We start from the raw sequence: 26,040 nt of genomic DNA, 5'->3' as shown, positions 1-26,040 counted from the left end.
AAGAAAAATAATAACAAACAAATTTTATGTGAAAAGTCCTTTTGGAAAAAAAAATCATAGGTGAAAAGGAGAAATTCATCAATATAAACTCTATAAATTATAATTTAAAAATATTTTAAAATTTTTTTAAATGTGATATAATAATTGTTTAATTAATTCGTAATTCAAAAAAAAATTAACGTGTACTCTCATTTTTTAATTGAACTTTTTTAGAAAAAATTGATATTTCATGATTTTTTTTTCTAAAATTCGTCTAGTGATAATATGATATATAAAATAAAATAGTGTCAGAAGAGTGGCCATATGATATATGTACAAAATGGGTTGACTCATCAACCTTTAACCACCCTATATTTATGAGTTAAAAAGTATATTTGATGCATTTTTTGGATTTAAAAATTCAATCTGATAAAAAAGAGGAAATAGGTAATTTGTTTTGAAAGTGTGAGATTGAGCCTAAAGAAATAAAACTATAATATGAACAAAATTGTTGAGTACTGATCTGTGTTAACAGGTTTTATAACATAAATAATAATCTGAGAGGTAGCTTTTCTGGATTAAGACAACATGAAATGGCAAGCATATCAATTAAAATTTGGCCAAATGTAAGGCTTCCTTTTTATGCTTTCTTTATAAACAAAGCTGCAGCGAAGTCTTGACCTACTTCATTTGACAGAGCACCTAAGTCTTCACTCATTCTAGTTATAAACACCGTAAGTGGGCTTAAGCTCTTTCAATAAACTATAACATGACCAAAAGTGTTCCTCTACTAAAGGCGAAACCTCAAAAATCAAGACCAGAAATATACACACATTTGTCTGCCTTTAACTCTCTCTTTCTCTTTGAATAAATTGCTCTAAGTGATCTTAAACCCTTTCAACCTTCCAATTTTTAGTCTTCCTCACATGGATGAAAATTTAAGAAAGGCTGCTCGTACTGGAAAGGTTAACGAATTGCATAGAGTAATTCAAAGAAATGGAAATGTTTTGAGGCGTGTTGATGAGGTGGAGTTTATCGACACTCCATTACATATAGCTGCAGAAGAAGGGTGCATCGAGTTTGCAATGGAGATGATGAACTTAAGGCCATCATTTGCTCGGAAGCTAAACCACCAAGGTTTGAGCCCACTTCACACTGCTGTTAGAAAAGGGCATAAGAGATGGCGCTCCGCTTCTTGGAGATTGATAAACATCTTGTTCGTGTCAGAGGAAAGAAAGGTAAGACTCCATTGCACTACTAATGTAAAGTTGGAAACCAGCTTGGTCTGTTGGATACGTTTCTGGAAGCTTCTCCTGATTGTATCCAAGATGTTACAATTGAGAATCGCACTGCTTTGCATATTGCAATCGAAAACAATAGACTGGACGTTCTCCAACTCCTAATTCCAACGCTTAAGAGGAAAGACTATTACTGGGAAGTGGTGAACCGGAAAGATAAAGATGGCAACACTGCACTACACATAGCCGCTATCCATAACCAACCCACGGTTCGACTCAACTCCTTCGATAGTAATTCATATTACATAGATTCTTTTTTTACTTCATAGACATGATTAATTGATTCTAGCCTTTTTATATCCTAAACTATCAATTGAACAGATGCTTAAAATACTATTAAATTGCAAGGCTGATAAGCATGCTACCAATCAAGTTGGTTTGACCGCACTGGGTATTGCACAACAACATAACAACAGAGAAAACATTGCTATACTGAAAGGCTGCTTTATTCCAGTAGTTTCAAACTTACAACGTAAGTTGGAGAAACAAGTTGTCAAGTATGTGACAAAAGCATCACTACTAATTTTTAAAAATATGGACAATATATCAGCCGATGACCGCAATGCCTTGCTAGTCATTTTAGGACTGCTTCTAACCGCAACCTACCAAGCCACTCTAAGCCCACCTGGTGTTGTTTGGCAAGGTGAAAATACCTCAAAGTCCAAAGGATCATATGATCCAATGGTACTAGGGAAATCAGTCATGGGTCAAACGCATTTTCTTCTCTTCTATATTCCAACCTATCTTGTGTTCCTCGTAACATTATTCCTAACACTAGCTTTACTCAAAACTTTTCCACATGATTTTAGGAGTGCACTTCAAGTATTATTAGCGTTTCTTGCAGTGTCCTGCGATGAATCAATATCTGAGTTAGCCCCCACCTATTTAACATATGCAATTATTAATATATTTTCAGGAATTCTTTTCCTTTTAATGGTGTCCATGTGTATCGTATGTCGAGTGTCAAAAATTAGTGTTTCAATAGTAGGATATTGGATATTCCCTTCAATTTTATACTTTTTTGTGGAAAGTGGAATAGATATGAGTGTAGGTCAAGGATTGTTGTTATTCTTTATTTTATACGATGAATTCTGGAAAGGAACCTTTTTTGTTGTATGCTATTGTTTATTTGTAAGTGTTGATGCTTTATTAGGTAATGATATTGACTTTCCCATACTTTGTTGCATTAATAGGATGCTGGTTATTCCTTAATCTAGGTCTATTATGTATAATACGGTGCACTCAATTTTGTAATACCCTTTTGTAATATGTCAATATAACATTTCCTGTATTTTATTTTAGTTTTTTGTTGTTATTTTTTGAATGGGTTTATTTCGTTTATAATTCGATTAGATTTTCAGGTGAAAGAAAATTGACATATATTCTTTTTTTTTAAATAATTTCTACAAATTTTCATTTTTCGTTAAATTTATTTTGTGAAAGTCGTTCTAAATAATTAATTATATTAAAATAATATTTCTCTTATTATTAACTCTCTTCTACCCCTAGCATATAGCTTTTTTAATAATAAACAAAAGAAATTAATTAATATTAAAACCCATTTAATAATTTGAAATAATGAACTAAAATTAGATTAAAATAAGTTTTTTCTTTATAAAATCATTATAATTCTATTGTATTGTTTGAAGAATCATTGCTTTAATGCTCAATTGTTTCTTAGTACTCTATTTTATTTGCTATCTGACTGATATGTCTAACTATTGGATGCTATTTATAAAGTTAAATTTAAATTTTGATTGATATATAATTGTATTATTAGTTAAGTGATAATTAAAATGGTTAGAGCTCTAAAAAAATTTAGAAATGGTGCAAATACGATCATTCTCACTGATAATTAAAAAGAATATACAATACATTCAAATCAAAAATTACAGATGAAAAATAACCTTGATTTGAATAATTCTAGACATAATTCACACGTAACCATATTTAAGTAAAAATAAGTTTAGATAAAACACAAACTTGTTCAAGGATTGAATTACATGTTCAAGCTAAAAGACTCACTCAAAATTTTGAACAGTAAAAAAAAAGGTTTGAACAAACAAATCAAAAAATAAACATGTTTAAAATGTGTCGGGGTTGAGCTCAAACATTCAAGGCCTGACCTTCTAATCCCGACTAGTCCGATTCATTTTCTATAATTTTTAATATATTATATTATGTTATTTTTATATAATATGTAATTTGTAACACATTAAAATTCAATCTATAGTAATATATCATATTAATTGTAAGCATTAAAAATTGTTAGTTGGATGCATATAAAATTTTAATAAATGAAAAACTATATAAAATTATTAAATATTAAACTAAAAATAATATAAATATTTCAAACAAATTTAAAAAATAATAATATGGGTGGCCGCAAATGGGCTTCGGTTAGTTATTTACAAGTATGTGTAAACTTGGACAAAATTTTAAGCTTATATTTAGAGTTAGCCTGAACTTGGATAAACATAAAATATGTTAACATACTGCTTAAATTCGACCCATAATGTAGCCCGAACAATTAATCCTCTAATAAAACTCATACATGGTTTACAAAGAGTGAATTTCGATCTTGAACATTCAAAATCCCATGTTTGAACCTTACTAGCATAGCCAAAGACTTAATGGCAAAAAAAAAAACCCTTAAATTAATAACATTAATAATACATTTAATAGCACTACACCAAAACAGGCTTTTAGCGGCGCTTTTTTAGGCCTTTAGCGGTGCTTTTTAGTGCCGCTAAAAGTATTTGCTACGCTTTGAGAAGCGCCAAAAAAACGCCGCTAAAGATGGCGTCGCTAACTTTAGCGGCGTTTATAGAAAAAAACGCCGCTAAAGACCAAGACCTTTAGCGGTGCGTCTCCCACAAACGGCGCTAAAGACCAAGACCTTTAGCGGCGCTTCTCCCACAAGCGCCGCTAAAGACTAAGACCTTTAGCAGCGCTTCTCCCACAAACGCCACTAAAGACCAATACCTTTAGCGACACTTTTCCCAAAAACGCCGCTAAAGACCAAGACCTTTAGCGACACTTTTCCCACAAACGCCGCTAAAGACCAAGACCTTTAGCGGCGCTTCTATTACAAACGGCGCTATAATATTGACTTTTAGCGACGCTTTTTATTAGAGATATTTCTTCCTAACTAAAATGTAATTCTTTTGCTAGATGCTCGATGTGGAATGATTTTAGTTTTTGTCTTTTATTTTTATTTGTTATAATTTGGTCCTATATATCCAAAATAGATAGTTACCTATCTGTATCAATTTGTTACATTTTTTATTAATTTTTTAAAATCTAATATTCAAATATATCAAATGGTTAGATTAATAATCTTTACAATTTATTATTGTCTCTTTTACAACTATATAAGAACTTATTTAATATATAAATTAAAAATACTAATTAATCTAAACCTTAAACCCTAACTTGACCTCGAATCTCTAAACCCTAAATCACTAACTCTTAATCCTAAACCTTTAAACACTAACCCCAAACCCCAAACCCCAAACCCTTAGACACTAACCCCTAAACCTTATTTGATATATAAATTAAAAAACACTAATTAATCTAAACCTTAAACCCTAACCTGACCCCGAATCCCTAACCCCTAACCCTAAACATTATTAATATATAAATTAAAACACACTAATTAATCTATACCCTAAACCCTAACCTGACATCGAATCCATAAACCCTAAATCATAACTCTTAACCTCTAACCCCTAACCTCTAACCCATAAACCTTAAATCACAACCCTTAAATCAAAATCCCTAATCCATAATCTCTAATTCCATAATCTATAAACCTTAAAATTGTAACTCTTAAACCGGCCCTAAATCCTAAATTAAACATATATATACACTCTAAACCATATACATTAAACCCTAAACTATAATGATAATTAAATTAAATATTTTAAAATTAATACTATCGTATCTTTTACAATTATATTTGAAATTATTTAATATATAAATTAAAAATCAATCAATTATGTACCCAAAAAAATTTAAAATTATTTTAAATAATAGTATTTTAATTTCTCCATTTTTAACAAATATTTTTCTATATTTTTTTATTTCAAATTATTTCTACGTGTTATTATTTCAAATTTATCCATTTTTAACAAATATTCAATTAAAAATAAATTAAATTTTAATTAATATAAATAAACAAATTAAATAGTAAATAGACAGTTAAAATGTTTTTGCGGCACTTTTTAAAAAACGCCGCTAAAGCCCCGAGCATTAGCGGCGCTTTTCCAAAAACGCCGCTAAAGATCTGAGTATTAACGGCGCTTTTCCAAAAACACCGCTAAAGATCTGATAGACGCTTTTTCAAAAACGACGCTAAAGATCTGAGAATTAGCGACGCTTTTCCAAAAACGCCGCTAAAGATCTAAGCATTAGCGGCGCTTTGTCAAAAACGCCGCTAAAGATCTGGCATTAGCAGCGCTTTTTTTAAAAACGCCGCTAAAGCCCCGAAAGGTTGAAAACGATGCCGTTGGGCTTAGGTTTTTTGCGGCGTTTTTACAAAAAAAGGCCGCTAATGCTCATTTTTAGCGGCGCTTTTCTGAAAGTGCCGCTAATGCTCAATCTTTAGCGGCGTTTTACGTAATGTGATCGATTTTTAGCGGCGTTTTTTGTCTAAACGCCGCTGAAAATGCCGCTAAAAGCCTGTTTTGGTGTAGTGTAGAAGTATTATTTTTTCACATGTTTTTAGTTCATTGGTTTGCAATAAACTAATTACAATTGGCTAATTACATGGGTTTCACAAGTATTATTTATTACTTATTTGAAAGAGGTATTATTTATTTTACAAAAATATTTACTCATCCTTATAATTTCAAATTTAAATACTATATTTAACTATTTTAACATATATATTAAATAAATTATGTTTAGAAAAACCAGGTTGAGGTTGGGAGCATGCAATTTGCTATGTTTTAGGTAGTGTCCAATTTCATGCTTAACGAAAGCTTCAGTTTGACTTAAATGTAAAGCAACCAATTGAAAGTGTCAACCAAAGCCATTGAAAGTAAAGCAACCAATTGAAAGTCTGAACCAAAGCCATTAGAATTGCCTAACAATTTTTTTTCCGAGAAAATGAAATATCACTCAAGTATACTTGATTTTCATATGTAACTTTCCACTATTTTCGTAAGCTAATTGTATTTGATACAGTAGGCTTTTCATATAAAACGAAAAGAACGAATGACTTCTTTTCGTACAGTAAGCTAATTGTATACATTAGCCTTCCTCGTTCACCTACTGCCTCCCATTTATTTAAACCTTTGACTCTGAACATATCACATTAGCCTTTCAGTTGATCCTTCCTCCTGTTATGGATAACATATTGGAAAGAGCTGCTTGAGCAGGAAATGTTAGTTGTATACATTAATCGAGAGAGATGGAAATGTTTTGAAGCGCTCTGATGAGGTGGAGTTTGTCAATACTCCATTACACATTGCTGTAGACGAAGGGTGCATTGAGTTTGCAATGGAGATTATGAGTTTAAAGCCATCCTTTGCCAGGAAGCTAAACCACCAAGGCTTGAGCCCTACTCACCTTGCTGTCGAGAAAGGGCATCAAGAGATGGCGTTGCGTCTCATAGAAACCGATAACGATCTTGTTCGTGTTAGAGGGGAAAATGGTGTGACTCCTTTGCATTACATTTGTAAAGTTGGAAGCCACGATGGCCTGTTAGATACATTTCTGAAGACTTGTCCTAATAGTATCCGAGATGTTACAACAGCGAATTGCACCGCTTCGCAGATTGCAACGAAGAACAATCAATTAGACGTTCTTCAAGTCCTAACTCCAAAACTTGGGAAGAAAGACTGTTGCTGGGAAGTGGTAAACAGGAAAGACAAAAATGTCAACACTGCACTACACATTGCTGCATGCTAGAAATAATCAACCCGAGGTTTGACTCATCCGCTTTTATAATTAATATTACATAGATTCTTTTGTATTTCATGAACATGACAAATCCGTTGTAAAATAGTGGAATACTCTTACTTTAATTTTTAAAAATAAGATTGATTGTAATTGTAATTTCTATTTATATGCATTTAAGAAATACTATTTTATAGAATCATAACCGTTAGACATATTTAAAAAAAATATTTCTCATAAAAATATATCACTTTCTAAATTTGAATAAATGCTCATCAATAATTAAATTTGCAATCTATAATTTCCAACATGAAAGACCTACTTCATTTGACTAGCACCTATGCCTTCATTGTTATATTTCAAATACTACTTGTGTTGCTTGCAGTGTGCTTCGATGAATCAATATCTGTTATGGGCTCCACCCATTCAACACACGTAAAATATATTTTCAAGAATTCATTTCGTTTTAATGGTATTCATGTGTGTCGAATATCAAGTGTCAAACTTAATGTTTCAATAGTGGGATGTTGAATATTCCTTTCAATTTTATATTTATGTTTAGGCAAAAAATTAAGTATAGGCGCAGCTCAAAAATTGCTGTTATTCCTTTTTTTTATATGATGAATTCTTGAAATGAACCAATTTAGTAGTATGCTATAGTTTATTTATAGGTATTAATGCTTTCATTAGTGATGGTAATACCTTGAGATACCCAGTTAGATAGATAGAATGTTGGCTATAACTTAGTTTATGTCGATTATACATAATACAGTGCACTCAATGTTGTAACATTTATTTCTAGTATGTCAATGTGACGTTATCTTCTAAATATTTTTGCGAATTATTCTTTGAATAGGTTTATTTCACTTATAATTTGATTAGATGAACTAAAAGTGAATTTAAGTATACAAGTAATGTATAATCTTAGCTCTAAATTGTAGATTATGCATCAATGTTGTAACATCCTAAATTATCTAAATGGCAATGTGATTTTAGTTGTTGATTTTGTTTATTTTAGATATAATGGTTTATTTGATCTTTCAATTTTACAAAAAAAATTATTTTAGTCATCTATTTAATTTTTCGTCTCTTTTGATCATTAAATTTGTATTATTTGTTAAATCACTTCAAAATAGATAGAGAAATTAATATCTTTTAACTTTTTTGACAGAACATCTACATGGAAGTCCATGTGGCATTTAGCAATTAATTAATTTTTTAAAAATTATACTTTTTAATACTTTTTATAGCTTTTATATTTTGTATATTATTTATTTTTTATATTTAAAAAATAAGTAATTGCTAATGTAGCATCTATGTGACAATCTATGTTTATGTCATATTTGTAAATTTTTATATCTATTTTGAGGTGATTTGACAAATAATACAAGTTAAAGAACTAAAAAAAACGAAAATTAGACAAATGATTAAAATGACTTTTTAATTTATAAAATTAGAATATCAAATAAGTCATTATACATCTATTTGTAGTATGTGAAAGAAACGTCTCCTATAATTTCGAGTGAAACCTATCCCACGTTTTACACAAATTGTTTCTTATTTTCTATGTATCTTTTAAGTATAGAAGCATTAATGTATAATCTTTGCTCTCTCTTTTTCTTAGTTATCCTTTAAATTACTTGTAATTTTCATACATAATTCAAATCATATTTCACATAAGTTATATAAATTTCAATTAAATTAAGGAATCTTCGCTGTATTATCCAATTAGTTCCGGGTCACTTTATATTTCTTTAACAATAACATGGGTGAGAAAGACAAACTTTATTTAAAGCTTAGTGATAAAATATGTTTTTCATTGTTATTAGTGAGTATCTAAAATTATTTAGGAGTTTTGTAATATTTTTTCACTACTAAATTTATAATCCTTCAAAAGGAAAAAAGCTTTCCAATGAATTCTTCAAAAAGAAACACAAAAAAAGCTTCCCAACTCTAAATGATAAAATTCTTTTGACATGGTGGAACCCCCAAGCTTTTCAGAAAGAAAAATGCTTCCCGATAATTCTCATAAAAGAAACAGAACAGCATCGCTTGTGGCTTTTTGTTCGCACTACTGCCTTTCATTTCTTTAAACTTAGAATATACATCCAATTTCATAGTGGGTTTTAATTCTTATTGGGCTGTTCGGGCCATTGTTATTTTGAGTTTAAATTTACTGTAAATGGACTGGAATAGTTATTTTTTATTTTTGTTTGGTTTTCGTCTGGGCCCAAGCAAATTGGGCCTATTACACAAACACTTAAATTTATTAATTTATTTAATTAAAATACTTGAAATAATAGATATCAAAGTTTAAAGAATGTGACACAAGCTTTAAGTCGAATAAGACTTAAGAAATGAAGATTTCTTTTATCAAATATGAGACGCTATACTTAAGTCGGATTTTCGTTTTAGATCCAAATTTTGACATTCCATATTTCCTTTTCTATATTGTCTTCTGCTTCTTTTTTCTGTGTTTCTTGAAAATTTTTATCAGTTTCCATTTGTCTCACAATTGACTGCCCCCCTTCTTCCAAGCTATGAATTCGACGATGATAGAGGCTGCACGAACAGGAGATATTGCGAGTCATCCATTTGTTTTACAGCGTATTGATGATGTGCCTTTTTTCATTCTCCATTACTTGTGGCAGCCTCTGCAGGGCATATTGATTTTCTGATGGAGATGATCAACTTAAAGCCATCGTTTGCAAGAAAACTATACCAAGCTGGGTTGACCCCCATGCACTTGGCTCTGCAGAATAACAGAACTCAAGCGGTGCTTCGACTCCTCAAGTTTGATGAAGGCCTTATTCGTGTCAAAGGGAAGGGGGGCCTCACTCCTCTGCATCATGTCGTTCGGACCGGAGAGATGTTGTTAGGTTAGATAGAATCAAATATGCAATGAGTTCAACCATGATATTAACACAATTTATACTTGTCAAAAATCAGTAAATTTTTTTTAGTGAATTATAATAACAGGGAAAGCCTGGACAAAAAACGCAACTAACAAGACTCAAACTCAAGCCATATCTGGAACGGTAAACACCCTTAACCATCATATCATCACATAAAATTCTAGTTAACTTCTTGGTTTGAATTGGATTTTGTTCAAAAAAAAATTCAAATGGGGAAATTGTTGAGACAAATTGTAAAGAAGCATTATGAGCAGCACTTGGTAGATCCCATTGTCATCCATCCTTGCAATAGTACAATTGTACTTGCTATATTTGGAGTTGACAATCCTCGGCTTAAAATCTTTGGGCTATTAACTATGTTGATATTTTGAAGATATAGAAGCCTAATTATGAGAACTAATTATTTGCATTGTGAAGATTGGATTGGTTTGAACAATTACAATCCTCTGTTTATAGAGAATCTTTCGGATTGAGTTGTTGTTTACATTGAAGACTATATATCCATAGATCAGACTTTATTGGACTTTATAATATATTTCTTTTTTTCTATTTTGTAGGTGTTGATTTTAAGGGGTTATATTGTAATCAATATCGAGTATGTTAGTAAACCAAAAAACTTCTATATAAGTTGAGGTTTGTATAGGTTTTAAAAGAGACTATATTGAGAGCACTTTATTCATTAATTGAGGAACTAATTGTGTGAGTGCAGTTGAGAGTAAACAAGTTGGTTTACAACCTAAATTGTCAAGAGGAAATTTAGGGGTGAGTGTTTTATTTTTTTAAGTACGAAGGTGAAATCTCTATAGAAATTTAAATAAATCACCTATATTAAACAATACAAATTTAAATAAAGTAACCGTATTATGCGAAGCAAGTAATTTTAAATTCATTTTTTTATTTGTCCATTATTCGTTTGGTGCAGATGAAAAATGTTTTGTGTATTCTTTTGAAAAACAAAATTTAAATAATATTTTTTAGTTGTTATTATTAAATGTGATCTTTAATTAAGTGTAAATATGTTTTCCATTTATTTTTTTATATAGTTTTAAATTTGTATATTATTTTAATAGTTGTATATGTATTAGTTCATTTTTTTTCATTAATTTTAAAATGCTATTTTATTCTCTTAATATTTTTTCAAACTAATATATCTTTAGTATAAATTAAATTAAACCTCGTTTAATTAGCATAAATATATATTTGAAATTGTAAAAATATAATATTTAATAAATTAAAAATATAAAATCATATGCAACATACCTAACATTAAAAAATTACTACGAGTAATTTACTTTGAATTTTTTTATAAAAAGTAACTTAATTTAATTAATTAGTGCATTTTAAAGTTTACTTTATAATCTTGTTATTTTATTGTGAATTTTAATTTTTTTAAAGTTATAATTTTGTGTTTTAAAATTATTTAGTTTATTTTTTTTTACTTGTACAAAGCTTAATGTTAAATATGTTTCGGTCTTTCTCTTCGCTTTCTTTCAAAATATCTTACTCAAATTTTTGCAATATTTCATCTCTTTACCGAAATAACCTTCTATACCTCAATGTGAGAATAGTTGTTATGTTTAGATTTTGATTAGTGCATTAATGCTTTTCAACATAGAGACATGGTTACTTGAACAAAATCGAGTTGGTTGGGGTATTGATTCAAAGAGAAATAACAAATTAATTGACTCAGAAATTAATATAGATCAGACTAAAAGTCAATTGAACCAAATTCCTTTTATAATTTTAATAAATTATTTAATCAGACTAATTCAATTCATGAATTAATGACTTGATTGGTACCAACATTGATCTAATTTTAAAAAACTCCCATAAAAAACCTAACATCTTATAAATAATTTCCAAGTTTATGAAAAGAATTATGGACAGGTGTTCCTAGGTTAAGTTATAATTTTGTTTTTTAAAATTATTTCCATCTTTAAAGGTTACTTTATAGTTTTTTTAATTGTACGACGGTCAATGATGCTTTAGTCTTTTTCTTTGCCTTCTTTCAAAATATTTTATTCAATTTTTTTGCAATGCTTTGTCTCTACCTAAAAAAAAAAAAACTTTTACACCCTAATGTGAAAACAATTACGTACCAAGTTTAAACTTCAGTTAGTGCATTAACACTTTTCAACATAGAAATATGATTACTTAAGTAGAATTACACCGATTGGGGTACCAATACAAAGAGAAATATAAAACTAATTAGTTCGAGAATCAATACAAACAGAATTAAAAATTAATTGAATATGAACCAATATTTTTTATTATTTTAATAATTTATTTATGAAACTAATTCAACTAATGAATTAGTGACTTAATTGGAATTTTCAAGTTTATGAAAAGTATGGTCCGATGGCTGTTCTTCACCAACCACAAAGACTTTACTAGGAAATTTGATTGCTGTCGGCAAAACCATTTAAATCATGTTTACGCGTATTAGACATGTGTACGTGTATTTATTTCATTCGTGTCAAAGGGAAGGGGGGCCTCACTCCTCTGCATCATGTCGTTCGGACCGGAGATGCTGATCTTTTGTTCAAGTTTCTTGAGGTTTGTCCCAAGGGTATTGAAGACGTGCCTGTTTTCCATATTTCAGTAAAAGACAAGTTTGAAGCTTTCCAAGTCTTGGTGAGGTGGCTTATAAGGAGCCGCCATGAAGCTGCCCAACGTTGGGAGAAAGAACCAATAAGTTGGGCAGACATGGAAGGGAAAACTGTTTTACACGTTGCGGCTATCAGAAACAGACCTCGGGTATGCTAATTTTTTTTTCTGATATGTACGTATATATCATATTCAAAACAAAAACACATTTCTTAACAACTTCAACAGTAACACACGAATCTTAACTAAAAGTGCTTTACGAGTAACACACCAAAAAAAAAAAAAAGCTCCAATTCAGTGGAGCACGGCTGTGATTATGGATCAGAGGAAGAAGATCCAGAAAAAGCTCGTGTTTGGGTTAGGAACGACACCGTTTTCTATAATATGTAACTTAATTTAATTAATTAGTGCATTTTAAAGCTTACTTTATAATCTTGTTATTTTATTGTGAGTTTTAATATTTTTTAAAGTTATAATTTTGTGTTTTAAAGTTATTTACTTGTTTCTTTTACTTGTACAATGCTCAATTTTATTGAATATGTTTCAGTCTTCCTCTCTGGTTTCTTTCAAAATATCTTATTCAATTTTTTGCAATGTTTCATTTCTTCACTAAAAGAACCTTCTATACCTCAATGTGAGAATAGTTACTAAATTCAGACTCTGATTAGTGCATTAATGCTTTTCAACATAAAGACATGGTTACCTGAACAAAATCAAGTTGGTTGGGGTATTGATTCAAAGAAAAATAACAAACTAATTGACTCAGAAATCAATATAGATTAAATTAAAAGTCAATTGAACCAAATTCTTTTTATTATTTTAATAATTTATTTAATCAAACTACTTCAACTCATAAACTAGTGACTTCATTGGTACCAACATTGATCCAATTTTTAAAAACTCCCAAAAAAGAAAAAACCTTAACATCTTATAAAATGAAGAAAATAATTTCCAAGTTTATGAAAAGTATTATGGACAGATGTTCTTTTATAATTTTGTTTTAAAAATTATTTCCGTCTTTGAAGCTTACTTTATAGTTTTTTTAATTGTATGACCTTCAATGATGCTGTAGTCTTTTTCTCTGTCTTCTTCCAAAATATCTTATTCAACAACAAAAAAAAACCTTTATATCCTAATGTAAAAATAATTATCAAGCTCAAACTTTAATTAATGCATTAACACTTTTCAACATAGAGGTATAATTACATGAGTAGAGTCGAGTTGATTGGAGTACCAATATAAAGAGAGATAAAAAAAAAACCTAATTAGTTCAAGAATCAATACAAACAAGATTAAAAATCAATTGAATCTGAATCAATATTTTTATTTTTTTAATAATTTATTTATAATATATATTAAATTATGGTATATCCCTAATGAAATTGAATAACAGAATTATAGAATAAATATATTTATAAAAGATTATATAAAAATTAAAAGAAATTTTAATTAAAATAGTAAAATAGAAATATTTATAGCGTTTTAAGTTTAAATTTTATTATATGGTTTAAAAAAAGAGAGATTAAAACAATCTTAAAATAGCATGTTATTTTGTAATGAATTGATATTTTTATAATCACATAATTAAGTTGATGTCCAATTAATTTAGAATACAAATTTAGATAGAAGATTCGTATATAAATATATATTTGATAAAAATATATGAATAAATATATATATTTTTTTATGAATTGCAAGAAGAGAGTAAAATATTAATAATAACGCGATTAATGCGATTCAAAGTTAATGCGAACACAGGATTTGAATAATTATATATTTTTAATTATAAATGAGAAGAATACGAATAATTTTCTTTGACTTATTTTTTGGGAAATTAATATCATCACGTTTTAAAGTAGGAATTGGACTTTTGACTATGAACATATACACAAAGAAAAAAAATCAATTTGGAAGTGAAGTCAATGGACGAAAGCATTATTTCTTAACCTTGAAATAAAAAGCCATTGAAAACAAAATTATTTACAATAATCCTCTACTAAAGGCGAAACCTCAAAATCAAGGCCATAAATATACACCATTTGTCTGCCTCACTCTATTTAAAAAAAAAAAACTCTCTTTGAATAAGTTGCTCTAAGTGACCTTAAACCCTTTCAACCATTCAATTTTTAGTCTTCCTCACATGGATGAAAGTTTAAGACAGGCTGCTCGTACAGGAAAGCTTAATGGATTGTATACAGTAATTCAAAGAAATGGAAATGTTTTGAGGCATTTTGATGAGGTGGAGTTTATCGAGACTCCATTACATATAGCTGCAGAAGAAGGGTGCATTGAGTTTGCAATGGAGATGATGAACTTAAAGCCATCATTTGCTCGAAAGCTTAACCACCAAGGTTTGAGCCCACTTCACATTGCAGTTAGAAAAGGGCATAAAGAGATGGCACTCCGCTTCTTGGAGATTGATACACATCTTGTTCGTGTCAGAGGAAAGAAAGGTAAGACTCCATTGCACTACTTATGTAAAGTTGGAAACCAGCTTGGTCTGTTGGATCCATTTCTGGAAGCTTCTCCTGATTGTCTCCAAGATGTTACAATTGAGAATCGCACTGCTTTGCATATTGCAATCCAAAACAATAGACTGGACGTTCTCCAACTCCTAATTCCAACGCTTAAGAGGAAAGACTATTATTGGGAAGTGGTGAACCGGAAAGACAAAGATGGAAATACTGCACTTCACATAGCCGCTATCCATAATCAACCCAAGGTTCGACTCAACTGCTTCGATAGTAATTTATATTACATAGATTCTTTTTCTTTTTTTACTTCAAAGACATGATTAATTGATTGTAGCCTTTTTATATCCTAAACTATCAATTGAACAGATGCTTAAACTACTATTAAATTGCAAGGCTGATAAGCATGCTACCAATCAAGTTGGTTTGACCGCACTGAGTATTGCACAACAACATAATAACAGAGAAAACATTGCTATTCTGAAGGGCTGCTTTATTCCAGTAGTTTCAAACTTACAACGTAAGTTGGAGGAACAAGTTGTCAAGTATGTGACAAAGGCATCACTACTAACTTTTCAAAATATGGACAACATATCAGCCGATGACCGCAATGCCTTGCTAATCATTTTAGGACTGCTTCTAACTGCAACCTACCAAGCCACTCTAAGCCCACCTGGTGGTGTTTGGCAAGGTGAAAATACCTCAAAGTCCAAAGGATCATATGATGCAATGGTACTAGGGAAATCAGTCATGGGTCAAATGGATTTTCTTCTCTTCTATATTCCAACCTACCTTGTGTTCCTCGTAACATTATTCCTAACACTAGCTCTACTCAAAACTTTTCCCCGTGGGTTTAGGACTGCACTTCAAGTACTATTAGCGTTTCTTGCAGTGTCCTTCGATGAATCAATATCTGACATAGCTCCCACCAATTTAACATATGTAATTTTGAATATATTTTCAGGAATTCTTTTCCTTTTAATGGTGTCCATGTGTATCGTATGTCGGGTGTCAAAAATTAGTGTTTCAATAGTGGGATGTTGGATACTCCCTTCAATTTTATATTTATGTCTAGGAAGAAGTGAAATAGGTATGGGTGTAGGTCAAGGATTGTTGTTATTCCTTATTTTATATGATGAATTCTGTAAAGGAACCATTTTAATTGTATGCTATTGTTTATTTGTAAGTGTTTGTGTTGTCTTTAGTACTAGTATTGACTTCAAATACGTTGTTGCGTTAATAGTATGCTGGCAATTTCTTAGTCTAGGTCGATTATGCATAATGCAGTGCACTCAATTTTGTAATACCCGTTTGTAATATGTCAATGTAACATATTTTTTATTTTATTCTAGTCTTTTTGTTGCTATTCTTTTTTTTCTGTGAATAAAAATAAGCAAATTACATTAACTTAAGGTATTGGATATTCCCCTTGGAGGTTTTTTCATAAAAAAACAAGCCATCTTCTCTATTAAAAGCCATTTTAGCTATGCAATTCGTGTCCTTGTTGCTTTCTCTAGCACATATCGTAGAAGTCAATTCTCAACATTCAACAAAAGTTGTTGAATCTGCCTGATCAATACAGAGTTCAAAAATGTCTTGGTGAATATTTGAGTAACCTTCACAGCTTCTATACTATTAGTCTGAATCAGGACTTTATCAAACTTTCTACTTAGCAAAGCATTCAGATAATTTAAAATTCTCCAAAGTTCAGCCTCAAGAACTGAATATTTTCCAAGTACCTCTTATAGCCTAAAATCCACTTACCTCCTTGATCATTTAAGATTTCGTTAGATGCAATAGAACCGGATTCCACATTTACAACACCATCAGCATTTATGATATAAAAGTATGAATATCTGTTTGTTTCGTATGTAGCCAAGTTGTAGTTCAATGAGGACCATAATTGGCGTTGCTGTTATTGTATAATTGTATTGTTCATTGTAATAATAATTATAAGTGGGAATGTATTTCTATTACAGCAGAATACAGCAGAACAATGAGCAGTCAGAAAAACAACGCCTAAAATAAGCAGTAAACATCTTGCTTTTCTATTAACACAAGCTTACACATGATATGATATGATCTCCTTAAAACTAGGGAACTTGGATTGTATTTAAGGATTCCGATTTGGTTCTTGTTGACTTGATCTTGCACATCTGACACAGAGATCACAGTCAAAAGTCTAACATGTTACATCTCAAAAATATGCAAGCACAAATTACAGCAATGGCTCAAGTTGCAACTGCCGCTGTAGATGGAAACCAGAATTGCCTTTAACACTTCCCCTTAGGCATAAATCATGTTGTGGTGTGATGTAGTGATTTCGGGTTGTAGGAGTTTTTTCTTATCTGTTGAGCTGAACAGTTTTAATGGATTTACCGATGCATAATAATTGACTTGCAGTTTTAATGGATAAGAAATGATTTTTTTTCAAACACCAACAAATTTAACAAATAAAAATTAACAATGATAATAATTTGACTTAAATTTTGAAATATTTAAAATAAAAGAACTAAATTTCTAAAAAATATATATATTTTAAATTTTCGAATAATACAAACACTTATAGATATTTTAACCATATAAAATTTATTTAATTAAAATACTTAAAATAATAGATATCCAAGCTATGAATTCGACGATGATAGAGGCTGCACGAACAGGAGATATTGCGAGTTATCCATTTGTTTTACAGCGTATTGATGATGTGCCTTTTTTCATTCTCCATTACATGTGGCAGCCTCTGCAGGGCATATTGATTTTATGATGGAGATGATCAACTTAAAGCCATCGTTTGCAAGAAAACTATACCAAGCTGGGTTTACCCCCATGCACTTGGCTCTGCAGAATAATAGAATTCAAGCGGTGCTTCGATTCCTCAAGTTTGATGAAGGCCTTATTCGTGTCAAAGGGAAGTGGGGCCTCACTCCCCTGTATCATGGCGTTCGGACCGGAGATGCTGATCTTTTGTTCAAGTTTCTTGACGTTTCTCCCGAGGCTATTGAAGACGTGACTGTTTTCCATATTTCAGTAAAAGACATGTTTGAAGCTTTCCAAGTCTTGGTGGGGTGGCTTATAAGGAGCCGCCATGAAGCTGCCCAACGTTGGGAGAAAGAACCAATGAGTTGGGAAGACATCGAAGGCAACACTGTTTTACACGTTGCAGCTATCAGAAACAGACCTCGGGTATGCTAATTTTTTTTTTCTGATATGTACATATATATATCATATTCAAAACAAAAACACATTTCTTAACAACTTCAACAGTAACACACGAATCTTAACTAAACGTGCTTTACGAGTAACACCCCCCCCCCAAAAAAAAAAGCTCCAATTCAGAGGAGGACGGCTGTGATTATGGACCAGAGGAGGAAGAAGATCCAGAGAAAGCTCGTGCTTGGATTAGGAACGACACCGTTTCTGGCATGGTCAATAGTACATTAAAACGCATTTATCCTTTTCTTTTTTTAAGAAGAGAAGGAATTATGATAGTTTTAAGTATTATATAAATAAAATTAAATTATGGACAAATGTTTTTAGGTTAGATCGAATCAATATGCAGTGAGTTCAACCATGATATTAACATAATTTATGCTTGTAAAAAAATGGTAAATTTTTTTCAGTAAATTATAATAACAGGGAAAGCGCGGACAACAAACGCGACTAACACGACTCAAACCCAAGTCATACTTGGAACGGTAAACACTCTTGACCATCAGATCATCACATGAAATTCTAGTTAACTTCTTGGTTTGAATTGGATTTTGTTCAAAAAATTTTCAAATGGGAAAATTGTTGAGACAAATTGTAAAGAAGCATTATGAGCAGCACTTGGTAGTGCCTATTGTCATCCATCCTTGCAATAATACAATTGTACTTGCTATATTTGGAGTTGACAATCTTATGGCATAAAATCTTTAGACTATTAACTATGTTGATACTTTGAAGATATAGAAGCCTAATTATGAGAACTAATTCTTTGCATTGTGAAGATTGGATTGAATTGAACAATTACAACCCTTTGTTTAGAGAATCTTTCGGATTGAGTTGTTGTTTACATTGAAGACTATATCTCCATCAGATCACACTTTATTGGACTTTATTAATATATTACTTTTTTTCTATTTTGTAGATGTTGATTTTAAGGGGTTATATTGTAATCAATATCGAGTATGTTAGTAAACCAAAACACTTCTATAAATGTTGAGGTTTGTATAGGTTTTAAAAGAGACTATATTGAGAGCACTTTATTTATTAATTGAGGAACTAATTGTATGAGTGCAATTGAGAGTAAACAAGTTGTGTTTACAACCTAAATTCTCAAGAGGAAATTTAGAGGTGAGTGTTTTATTTTTTAGTTACAAAGGTGAGATCTCTATATAAATTTAAATAAAGCACATATATTAAATAATACTAATTTATATAAAGTAACTGTATTATGTGAAGCTAAGTAATTTTAAATTTGTTCTTTTATTTATCCATTATTTATTTTGTGCAGATGAACAATGTTTTGTGTATTCTTTTGAAAAAAAAATTAAATTTACATAATATTTTTTAGTTGTTATTGTTAAATGTAATCTATAATTCAGTGTAAATATGTTTTTCATTTATTTTCCTATATAGTTTTAAATTTATATATTATTTTACTAGTTGTATATGTATTAGTTCATTTTTTCATTAATTTTAAAATGCTATTTTATTCTTTTAATTTTTTCAAACTAATTTATCTTTAGTATAAATTAAACTAATCCTCGTTTATTAGCATAAATATATATTTAAAATTATAAAATATATTATTTAATAAATTAAAAATATAAAATCATATGCAACATGTCTAACATTAAAAAATTACCACTAGTAATTTACTTTAAATTTTTTATAATAAGTAATTTAATTTAATTAATTAGTACATTTTAAAGTTTACTTTATAATCTTGTTATTTTATTGTGAGTTTTAATTTCTTTTAAAGTTATAATTTTGTGTTTTAAAATTATTTACTTTATTTTTTTACTTGTACAATGCTTAATGTTACTGAATATGTTTCAGTCTTTCTCTTCGCTTTCTTTCAAAATATCTTATTCAATTTTTTGCAATGTTTCATCTCTTCACCGAAAGAACCTTCTATACCTTAATGTGAGAACAGTTATTAAGTTCAGATTTCGATTAGTGCATTAATGCTTTTCAACATAGAGACGTGGTTACTTGAACAAAACCAAGTTGGATGGGGTACTGATTCAAAGAGAAATAACAAACTAATTAACTCAGAAATTAATATAGATCATATTAAAAGTCAATTGAACCAAATTCCTTTTATTATTTTAATAATTTATTTAATCAAACTAATTCAACTCATAAATTAGTGACTTGATTGGTACCAACATTGATCCAATTTTAAAAAACTCCCATAAAAAACCTTAACATCTTATAAAATGAAGAAAACAATTTCCAAGTTTATGAAAAGAATTAGGGACAGATGTTATTAGGTTAAGTTATAATTTTGTGTTTTAAAAATATTTCCATCTTTAAAGGTTACTTTATAGGTTTTTTAATTGTACGACCGTCAATGATGTTTTAGTCTTTTTCTCTGTCTTCCTCCAAAATATCTTATTCAATTTTTTTGCATTGCTTCATCTCTACCTAAAAAAATCTTTTACACTTAATGTGAAAATAATTATCAAGTTTAAATTTTAATTAATAAATTAACGCTTTTCAACATAGAGATATAATTACTTAAGTAGAATTGCGCCATTAAGGTACCAATACAAAGAGAGATATAAGACTAATTGGTTGGAGAATCAATAGAAACAGAATTAAAAATCAATTGAATGTGAACCAATATTTTTATTATTTTAATAATTTATTTACTTAATTGGAATTTTCAAAGTTTATGAAATGAATGGTCCGATGGCTGTTCTTCACCAACCACAACGACTTTACTAGGAAATTTGATTGCTGTCGGCAAAATCAATTACATCATGTTTAATATCTACTAACGAATTAGTGACTTAATTGGAAAGTTTTCGTGTATTCATTTCATGATCACAGGTTTACGTCAGGTTTACGTGTATTTATTTCATCCATTCATATGCAACAATGTATTAAATTATGGGATATCTAATGAAATTGACTAACAGAATATAGAATAAATATATTTATAAAAGATTATATAAAAATGAAATGAAATTTTAATTAAAATAGTAAAATAGAAATATTTATAGCGTTTTAAGTTTAAATTTTATTATGTATGTTTTTTTTTATAAAAAATTAAAACACTCTCAAAATAGCAAATTATTTTGTAATGAACTGATACTTTTATAATTACCTAATTAAGTTGATGTCTAATTAATTTGTGACACTAATTTAAATAAAAACTTCATATAGATAAATATATATGAATAAATATATATTTTTTTGATGAATTATAAGATGAGAATAAAAACCTTAACAATAACACGATTAATAACTCAAACTCAAAGAGTTGAATAAATATATATTTTAAGTTATAAACGTGAAGAATAGGAATAATTTTCTTTGACGTGTTTTTGAGGAAATTAATAGTAGGAATTGCACCTTTGACTATGAACCTATACACAGTAAAAGATCAACCTGGAAGTGAAGTCAATGGAAGAAAGCATTTCTTAACCTTGAAATAAAAAGCCATTGATAACAAAATTATTTACAATAGTCCTCTACTAAAGGCGAAACCTCAAAATCTGTTGGGTATGGGTCCCATTATGTGGGAAACCCATATTTTCTGCCACAATGTTTTGCCTTCCTTTTCTTTTGGTTTTGTCAAAAGCCAATTTTTTTGGCTTATTAACGTGGGAGTGGGCAGAAATTTCTGCAGAGAGCCAAAAAAACAAAAAAAAATCTCAAATTAAAACAGAGAGAAAGAGAGAAGAAAATTTCAGTTTTTCAAGTTTGGTGCAGTAGTGATCAACTCTTCGATCGAAGGTTCATCCGTGGTTCGATTGAGCTGATTTTTGGACAGTAGCTAGGCGATAAGGTGTTCTTGACTTTGTACGGTCGGATTTTTCATCCGAGTCTTGTAGCGTCGGAAATACCCATTTTTCAGTAGCTACGTTTTTGGTGATGTTCTCTCATTTTTCTCTCTTTTGCTAAAGATTACATATTGTTAGCCTTGTCGTAGTTGAATGCTTGTTGTAGGCTTGTTATTGTGATCTTGTAGTTGAACATTTGATGATAGTGGAACTCTTTATCGGACTCTAAAGTCCCGTGGTTTTTACCCTTAATTTAGAGGGGTTTTCCACGTAAAAATATCGGTGTCTCTATTTATTTTTGTTGTGGTTGCATTAGTTGATTTGTGGTTGATTAAGGTTGCTAGAGAACATATCTTGTGCTATTGTGCTTGCCATAATTTTTGACAGGAGTTATAAGGAGAGAAAGAACACCGGTTGTGCTTTCGCTTTGTTTCGGTTGTTCGGTTTCTTCCCAACAAAATCAAGACCATAAATATACACCATTTGTCTGCCTCACTCTTTTTTTAAAAAAAATAAAAACTCTCTCTTTGAATAAGTTGCTCTAAGTGACCTTAAACCCTTTCAACCATTCAATTTTTAGTCTTCCTCACATGGATGAAAGTTTAAGACAGGCTGCTCGTACAGGAAAGGTTAATGAATTGTATACAGTAATTCAAAGAAATGGAAATGTTTTGAGGCATTTTGATGAGGTGGAGTTTATCGAGACTCCATTACATATAGCTGCAGAAGAAGGGTGCATTGAGTTTGCAATGGAGATGATGAACTTAAAGCCATCATTTGCTCGAAAGCTTAACCACCAAGGTTTGAGCCCACTTCACATTGCAGTTAGAAAAGGGCATAAAGAGATGGCACTCCGCTTCTTGGAGATTGATAAACATCTTGTTCGTGTCAGAGGAAAGAAAGGTAAGACTCCATTGCACTACTTATGTAAAGTTGGAAACCAGCTTGGTCTGTTGGATCCATTTCTGGAAGCTTCTCCTGATTGTCTCCAAGATGTTACAATTGAGAATCGCACTGCTTTGCATATTGCAATCCAAAACAATAGACTGGACGTTCTCCAACTCCTAATTCCAACGCTTAAGAGGAAAGACTATTATTGGGAAGTGGTGAACCGGAAAGACAAAGATGGAAACACTGCACTTCACATAGCCGCTATCCATAATCAACCCAAGGTTCGACTCAACTGCTTCGATAGTAATTCATATTACATAGATTCTTTTTCTTTTTCTTTTTTTACTTCAAAGACATGATTAATTGATTGTAGCCTTTTTATATCCTAAACTATCAATTGAACAGATGCTTAAACTACTATTAAATTGCAAGGCTGATAAGCATGCTACCAATCAAGTTGGTTTGACCGCACTGGGAATTGCACAACAACATAATTACAGAGAAAACATTGCTATTCTGAAAGGCTGCTTTATTCCAGTAGTTTCAAACTTTAAACGTAAGTTGGAGGAACAAGTTGTCAAGTACGTGACAAAGGCATCACTACTAATTTTTCAAAATATGGACAACATATCAGCCGATGACCGCAATGCCTTGCTAGTCATTTTAGGACTGCTTCTAACTGCAACCTACCAAGCCACTCTAAGCCCACCTGGTGGTGTTTGGCAAGGTGAAAATACCTCAAAGTCCAAAGGATCATATGATGAAATGGTACTAGGTAAATCAGTCATGGGTCAAATGGATTTTCTTCTCTTCTATATTCTAACCTACCTTGTGTTCCTCGTAACATTATTCCTAACACTAGCTCTACTCAAAACTTTTCCCCATGGTTTTAGGACTGCACTTCAAGTACTATTAGCGTTTCTTGCAGTGTCCTTCGATGAATCAATATCTGACATAGCTCCCACCAATTTAACATATGTAATTCTTAATATATTTTCAGGAATTCTTTTCCTTTTAATGGTGTCCATGTGTATCGTATGTCGGGTGTCAAAAATTAGTGTTTCAATAGTGGGATGTTGGATACTCCCTTCAATTTTATATTTATGTCTAGGAAGAAGTGAAATAGGTATGGGTGTAGGTCAAGGATTGTTGTTATTCCTTATTTTATATGATGAATTCTGTAAAGGAACCATTTTAATTGTATGCTATTGTTTATTTGTAAGTGTTTGTGTTTTCTTTGGTACTAGTATTGACTTCAAATACCTTGTTGCATTAATGGGATGCTGGCAATTTCTTAGTCTAGGTCGATTATGCATAATGCAGTGCACTCAATTTTGTAACACCCGTTTGTAATATTTCAATGTAAAATATTTTTTATTTTATTCTAGTCTTTTTGTTGCTATCTTTTTTTTTTCTGTGAATAAAAATAAGCAAACTACATTAACTTAAGGTATTGGATATTCCCCTTGGAGGTTCTTCCATAAAAAACAAGCCATCTACTCTATCAAAAGCCATTTTAGCTATGCAATCCGTGTCCTTGTTGCTTTCTCTAGCACATAACATAGAAGCCAATTCCCAACCTTCAACAAAAGTTGTTGAATCCGCCTGATCAATGCAGAGTTCAAAGATGTCTTGGTGAATATTTGAGGAGCCTTCACAGCTTCTATACTATCAGTTTGAATCAGGAATTTATCAAACTTTCTACTTAGCAAAGCATTCAGACCATCTAAAATTCTCCAAAGTTCAGCCTCAAGAACTGAATAGTTTCCCAAGTACCTCTTATAGCCTAAAATCCACTTACCTTCTTGATCATTTAAGATTTCGCTAGATGCAGCAGAACCGGATTCCACATTTACAACACCATCAACATTTAACTGAACCCAACTATTCTTCCAAGGGATTACTGAACTGGCTTTTTGCCTCTTGGCCTATCCACCATTATGAAAAGAGACAAATTGCTTAGCCCAACTATATGAGATTTTTGCAGTTTTGCATGCACTGTATTACTTTCCCTGGAAGACAACAATATTTCTATTTTTCCAAATGCACCATACAATGAGATCAAATTGACTTCTCCATTCCACATCACCCACCCCTCAACTGTGATGATTTTGCAAATTTGTTTCAAGCCACTCATTCAAGTTGCTTGAGAAAAACTCATCTCTTATCCGGTGATATTATCTATCTCTACACCTTCTTTGCAAGCGCACACTCTTTGATGGCATGTAATATATATTTTGAGTTATGTCCACAAAAGGCACACGAGCCAGTCGACCCAATACCATGTCTCACTCATTCCATGTTAGTGAGTAACCTTTGCTTGAAAACAAGCCAGATAAAGAATCTACCTCTTTGAGATCCCTTGAATTTCCATGAAATATTCCAATAACCATTATAAGGATCCCATGATCTATTGCTTAATTTCCTTTTAGCGTTTTTTAGAGTAAAAGAACCTATTGGGGGTGCCCATCCAAGCAATCTTGTCAAGTCTCGCTGAATCATGTGGAGGAGGAATACTAACTATGAATTTAATACTTTTCATTGGAATCTACAATCTAAAAATATCAAGGTTCCACGACCTATCCTCTACTACCAACTCCTTTAGAGTGCACTCCAAATCCAGATTAAAATGAGAAGGAATTTGATTAATCAGAGGTCAAACACCTAGAATCCAATGATCGCACCAGCACATAATCTTATTCCCATTGCCTTATTGACTAGAAAAGACTTTCTTGTAATAGAGGCCAAACTTTAGATATCCCCTTCCATAAGAAAGAACATCTATCCTTATAAATATCATCTGGCAAGTCCTTATTCATCCCATTCTTAGATCAAAGTACACATACCTAAAAGGCAGAGGAATTAGAAGCTAAGTTAAAGCACAATTTAAACATAAATGAAGTGTTTTGATCCCTCATTTGTGTTAACCCAATGCCACCACAAGAGTGAGGTTGATAAATAGATTTCCAAATTA

The 26,040-nt window shown here is 30.8% G+C and overlaps 4 protein-coding genes across 4 annotated transcripts; all 4 read left to right on the top strand.

Moving 5' to 3' along the window:
• The first annotated feature begins 905 nt into the window (after nucleotides 1-905).
• On the top strand, nucleotides 906-7,193 carry LOC107930709 (ankyrin repeat-containing protein BDA1). Its single transcript, XM_016862418.1, has 4 exons — nucleotides 906-1,217; nucleotides 1,259-1,486; nucleotides 1,599-1,961; nucleotides 6,672-7,193. Exons 1-4 carry the CDS (start codon nucleotides 906-908, stop codon nucleotides 7,191-7,193), a joined length of 1,425 nt encoding a protein of 474 aa, XP_016717907.1.
• A 5,326-nt stretch (nucleotides 7,194-12,519) lies between these two features.
• LOC107930707 (ankyrin repeat-containing protein ITN1) lies at nucleotides 12,520-16,520 on the top strand. Its single transcript, XM_041103561.1, has 3 exons — nucleotides 12,520-12,853; nucleotides 14,865-15,425; nucleotides 15,544-16,520. The coding sequence occupies exons 1-3, from the start codon at nucleotides 12,545-12,547 to the stop codon at nucleotides 16,489-16,491; spliced, it is 1,818 nt and encodes a 605-aa protein (XP_040959495.1). The 5' UTR covers nucleotides 12,520-12,544; the 3' UTR covers nucleotides 16,492-16,520.
• A 1,295-nt stretch (nucleotides 16,521-17,815) lies between these two features.
• LOC121222112 (ankyrin repeat-containing protein BDA1-like) lies at nucleotides 17,816-18,369 on the top strand. The gene is made up of 2 exons (XM_041102023.1): nucleotides 17,816-17,870; nucleotides 17,915-18,369. Exons 1-2 carry the CDS (start codon nucleotides 17,816-17,818, stop codon nucleotides 18,367-18,369), a joined length of 510 nt encoding a protein of 169 aa, XP_040957957.1.
• Nucleotides 18,370-22,017: 3,648 nt separating this feature from the next.
• On the top strand, nucleotides 22,018-24,447 carry LOC121222554 (ankyrin repeat-containing protein BDA1). Its single transcript, XM_041103560.1, has 2 exons — nucleotides 22,018-23,347; nucleotides 23,472-24,447. The coding sequence occupies exons 1-2, from the start codon at nucleotides 22,766-22,768 to the stop codon at nucleotides 24,417-24,419; spliced, it is 1,530 nt and encodes a 509-aa protein (XP_040959494.1). The 5' UTR covers nucleotides 22,018-22,765; the 3' UTR covers nucleotides 24,420-24,447.
• The last annotated feature ends 1,593 nt before the right edge of the window (nucleotides 24,448-26,040 follow it).

Source organism: Gossypium hirsutum, chromosome D10, assembly GCF_007990345.1.
Source record: "Gossypium hirsutum isolate 1008001.06 chromosome D10, Gossypium_hirsutum_v2.1, whole genome shotgun sequence".
Lineage (NCBI taxonomy): Eukaryota > Viridiplantae > Streptophyta > Magnoliopsida > Malvales > Malvaceae > Gossypium > Gossypium hirsutum.
This window is presented reverse-complemented; position numbering and strand designations above follow the sequence as displayed.